The 4,752-nt window shown below is 51.3% G+C and overlaps 1 protein-coding gene across 1 annotated transcript in view; it reads right to left on the bottom strand.

Annotated features, from left to right (window-relative positions):
• LOC102830435 (spondin-2-like) overlaps nt 1-4,219 on the bottom strand; it is a 121,871-nt gene extending 117,652 nt beyond the window's left edge. Inside the window, exons 1-3 of the mRNA XM_006874132.1 lie at nt 4,146-4,219; nt 3,582-3,798; nt 2,759-2,848 (exon numbers count right to left, since the gene is read on the bottom strand). Of these exons, the coding sequence (XP_006874194.1) occupies nt 2,759-2,848; nt 3,582-3,798; nt 4,146-4,219 (381 nt within the window). The remainder of the gene's footprint in view (nt 1-2,758; nt 2,849-3,581; nt 3,799-4,145) is intronic.
• Between the last annotated feature and the right edge of the window lie 533 nt (nt 4,220-4,752).

Below are 4,752 nucleotides of genomic sequence, written 5' to 3'. Positions count from 1 at the left end.
TTGTTGTTGTTGTTATGTGCCATGGAGTCGGTTCCGACTCATAGCAACTTTGTACAGGGTTTCCGAGGCTGTAAATCTTTACGGGAGCAGAAAGCTTCATCTTTCTCCCACAGAACAGCTGGGAGTTTCGAACTGCTGACCTTGCGGTTCGCAGCCCGATTCGTAACCATTACGCTACCAGAGCTCCTTCACCTCATAGGTGGCTCAAAAGCTGGATAACGACTAAAGAAGAGTTTAGAAGAATTGATCCATTTGGGCTGTGGTGTTGGCACAGAATATGAACTCCACCATGGAATGCCAGAAGAACAAATTAATCTGTCTTAGAAGTGCAGCCAGAATGCTCCTTAGAAGTGAGATGTCTTATGTACTTTAGACATGTTCTCAGGAGAGTTCAGTCCCTGGTGAGTGGAGGGTCAGTGAAAAAGAGGTGGACCTCCCAACAAGATGGACTGATACAGTGGCGGCAGCGATGGGCACAACAGTTGTGAGGATGACGGAGGACTGGGCCATGTTTCCTTTTGGTGCCCGAGGGGTCATTATGAGTTGGAACTGATGAGACAGCACCTAACAGAGATCTGAGAGGATATAAATTCCAGTCCTTGCAGCCACCCGTTTGTGGTACTTCTGTTAGGTCAGCTCTGAGAAAAAGCACCGTCCAGCAGGAGTGGCCCTCAACCACAGCGCATGCTCTCCTGGTGCATCCTGAGATGAGCAGGCAAAGATGGGCATGGGGGTCAGCCTGCCCATATGCCAAGGCCTGAACTCAGTCTGTGCAGTGAAGCGTTGCCCTCCGCTTAGGCCAGAGCTGATGCCAGGGAGGGCTTGTCCTATCCTCTGGAGCCCCAAATCTGGGCTGCAATGACAAGGGGCCAGTCCCAAGTCCATAACAGGCCCTCACCCAACAGACCTCTGTCCAGCCGAGTATGACAGCCTGCAGCCTGTCTACTAATGGTCTCACAGACCAGGGACCCAAACACCCCTCCTCTACATCAGCAGGTGGCAAGGTGGGAGTTGGGTCCTTCGGTAGGTAGGGCCAGCCAGGGGTGCTTCCCGAGGATGGTGTCCAGGTGGTGCTGGGAAGTGGCTAATTTGGGGGAATGAGCAGGGTGTCCTTCCCCAAAATTAGGAGGAGAGAGCGTTGCGTTTCTCTGTGTGTGTGTATGACCTGGGGTCAATGGCTGCGGGCAGAGAGTGTGGTGTGGGAGCGGGGGAACTATGCACAGAGCTGAGATGGAAGATGAGAGAGTGACAGGGGGGCCCACACACTGGGGAACATTCCCGTGCAGCATGTGCCCTTGGCCCAAGGGGCTGACAGCCACCAGAAGCAAACCCAGCCCTCTGTGGACCGACACATCATGTGATCACTTCATATTTGTGTATCCTGTTTTAAGCACTCTCACACTCGTTTATAACCGTTTCCCTAACATTACTGTACACTTCACTAACTACAGTACAGCGCAAACACGAACTTTCAGGCGCACTGGTGTGATACATTGAATTGTATCACACCCCTTAAAACATGTGTCAGCTTGCTTGGCACCTGATTTTCAATATCAGATAATTATCCTCCATTTGGTGATTGGATGCAATTCTCCTATGAGTTGCAAATACTCATCTCTGAGTCCTGGTGTGTGGCTCTGCAGGATAAGCAGTGAACTGCAAGGTCGTTTTGAACAGCAAGGTTGGCAGTTCAAACTCACCAGCCACTCCAGGGTTGTTCTGAGTCAGAAAGGACTCAACAGCATTTAACAACAACAACAACAACATGATGTTCAGTGAGCCCTGGTGTGGCGTGGTAGGATCAGCACTGGACTGATAATCAGCACAAGGTCAGCTGTTCAAATCTACCAGCTGTTCTTAGAGACCCTCTACAGGTAAATTAGAACAGAGTCAAGGGCAGTTAACAACATGCTAATGAGGCAGGATGCAATCTACCAGATGAGGTTGTATCCTGAGTCAATTTCTTTTGAGAACTAAGAAACTGACCAAGGGAGCAGAGATCAAAGGCTCCTACCACCACCAAGGACAAAGAGCTGTGAGTGGAGCCAGAGAACAGGAACCTTCACTCAGAACCCACAGAGAGACAGCTTCCTCTAGAGTTGGCACCCCCCAATTCAGACCTCTACCTTCCTAAACTGTGAGAGGACACATTTCTGTTTGTCCATGCCATCCACCTGTGATGTTTCTGTTCTCGCAGCACTAGACGACTTGGACAACTTGAAAACCAAAATAACCTCCCATGAGGCGCTTCACTGAGCCATTTGCTGTTGTGCAGTGGTCTGCCCTGCCTCCCCATCTGCCTGTACTGAGGGTTCCACAGAACAGAACACACGGAGGTGAAGGGGGCCGTGGTGTGGAGGGTAAGTGTGAGGGCATCAGAACAAGGCACCAGAGACCCAGGGATGGGAAATGAGAAGTTCAGAACCGGGTAGGAAGAGAAGAAGGAAAAATGAATCCATAAAGGGGGACAGTAGTTGGAGACAGAATGGCTGAGAACTTTCCAGAATTGATTAGACATAAATTTGCCAATTCAGGAATTGTAATAACTGCTGGACATGAGAAATAAAAGTGCTTACAATGTTAAAGTGAAGGAGCCAAGCACCCAGTAAAGAGAAGATCTTGAAAGCAACCGGAGAGCAGGCACATATTCGACACAACTCATTGAAGACGCGACAAAAACTTCTCAGACATAGCTCAACACCTTCCAAAACCAGTTTTGTAGGTTTGCAAGCTTAGAATCGTCGTCTCATGGGCCAACCCAGTTCTCTGCCATGCCACTCTCAAAGTTCATGTTCTGCATCTTAGTGAAGTTGGTGGCATCCGGGGCCTTAAACATGCAAGTAGCCACCTAAGATACAAAAAACTATAGGTCTCTGCTTGTCATGAGCAACAAAAGTACACAAAGGTAATCAAAATCACAGAGAAGAACCAGTCTACAAGGCTGTCGGCGGGCACAACCCACGACTTCAACTACTCTGAGACCGGAAGAATTAGATGGTGCCCAGCTAACCACCACTGACCAAACTAGGGGCACAACAGATGATCACAGTTAGAACAGGAGAAAACTGCAGATGAGAACTCTATTCTTTCAACTGGCCAGTCTAACAGGCTCACCTGAGACCAGAACCCTGCGACTATTTAAACCTTGCTATGGATTGAATTGTGTCCTCTCCCAAAATCTGTGTTGTAAATCCTAGTCCCTCTATGCCTGTGCTGGACAGCTCACAGTAAGGTGGGTGGTTCAAACCCACAAGCGCTCCCTGGTCTATAGGGTCACAAGGACGTGGATGTCAGTGCATGGGTCGGTTTGCCCTTGTGCCTCACACTGAGGACCAAGCACTCTCTCGGCAGGCAGGAGCTGGGACAGCTCATCCACCACCTGCTCCTCTGGAGGGACCGTAGCAGTCTGCCTCCATTTAGACCCAAATCCACTGCCGTCTAGTGGGTCCCGACTCCTAGCAACCCTGCATGACAGTCTCTGAGACTAGAATCTTTATGGAAATCGACTGCCACATCACAGTCTCCTGAAGAGCAGCTGGTGGGTTTGAACCACTGACCTTTATAGTAAGCCCTTAACCCACCTCCAGGGCTCCTGCCTTAAAAGTGACAGCATGGGGACCCTCGGCCCAGCACGGTGGCGGCCAGCAGTGTGCTGGTTTCCAAGGATGAGACTCCAGCATCATTTTCTTCATCCGTCTGTAGCCTGCTTTCTGCCCAGGGAGGAGAGTCCCAGAGAGGCATGCTCCCACGGGCACCAGCCAGACGGCCCAGCGGCCACGGTCTGGAGACAAGAGGACCCTGTGGAGTCACTTCAGACAAAGCTTCCACGCTAGAAGCCCCAGGTCTGCCCTGAGAGATGCCAAGGCAGGCGGGCTGATAGTGCATCTCCAGAGCAAGAAGGGGGGACATATCGTCTCCCAGTCAGATGAGGGGACGGCACGTCTCCTAGGTCAGGTGGGAGGAACGGTAGGTCTCCCAGGTCAGATGGGGGCAGGTGCACCAAGGTCCCCATGGGACACAGCCACTGAGCCACCGAAGCAAATGTGAGGCTGGTAGTTCTTTCTGGGATTTTTATTTCTTTAAAATAATTCATACAAATGGTTACAGTCACAAACATGATTTTAACCAAAATATTGCTAGCCTACCACATCAGCAGGACAGCCTCGGGCAGGCGGAGCGGCCAGCCTGCCACCAGCGGGTCAGTGTCGCCAGCCGGCATGGCGAGCACGATGGGCGTCCTCAGAGATGCTCTGCAGCGATGACTTCATGTAGATTTGGGGGGGGGGGGGCTCATGCCAAAGTTGGGGGAGGGCAGGGGGACAGCCTTTGTTTTATTTTTCTAAATTATTCTAAAAATAAGACAAGCAGGTAGAAAAACAATGCACTGTGTGGCGTGGAAAGAAAACGGGAAGTATTCATTGTCCTGAGAAGTTTGCCAACTGCCTCGTTCCGGGGCACGCTTCACGTAGAAAAGGAAAATTCTCGGAACCCGCCCGCCGGCCCGCCCACCTGCCCGCCCGCCAGGGATCTCGTTTCCTTGACAGGTAAAGCAAACAAAGCCTTCTTAATGTTCTAAAAACTGTACACAGACAAGAACAGTCATGATATAATTAACTACGAACTTCTTCTGCTTAACGAAGGACGCGGGACACAGGACAGTGGGCCAGTCCGGGGACGGGGCGACTACAAGGGGGACGCTTGCCGCTCCCGCCCGCCTGCCAGGCCTGTCTCTGGGCGCCGGGGCCTCCGCAC

Source organism: Chrysochloris asiatica, unplaced genomic scaffold (genome assembly GCF_000296735.1).
Source record: "Chrysochloris asiatica unplaced genomic scaffold, ChrAsi1.0 scaffold00262, whole genome shotgun sequence".
NCBI classification, from domain to species: Eukaryota; Metazoa; Chordata; class Mammalia; order Afrosoricida; family Chrysochloridae; genus Chrysochloris; species Chrysochloris asiatica.
The sequence above is the reverse complement of the archived record's forward strand: the minus strand, read 5'-3'. Positions and strand labels throughout refer to the sequence as shown.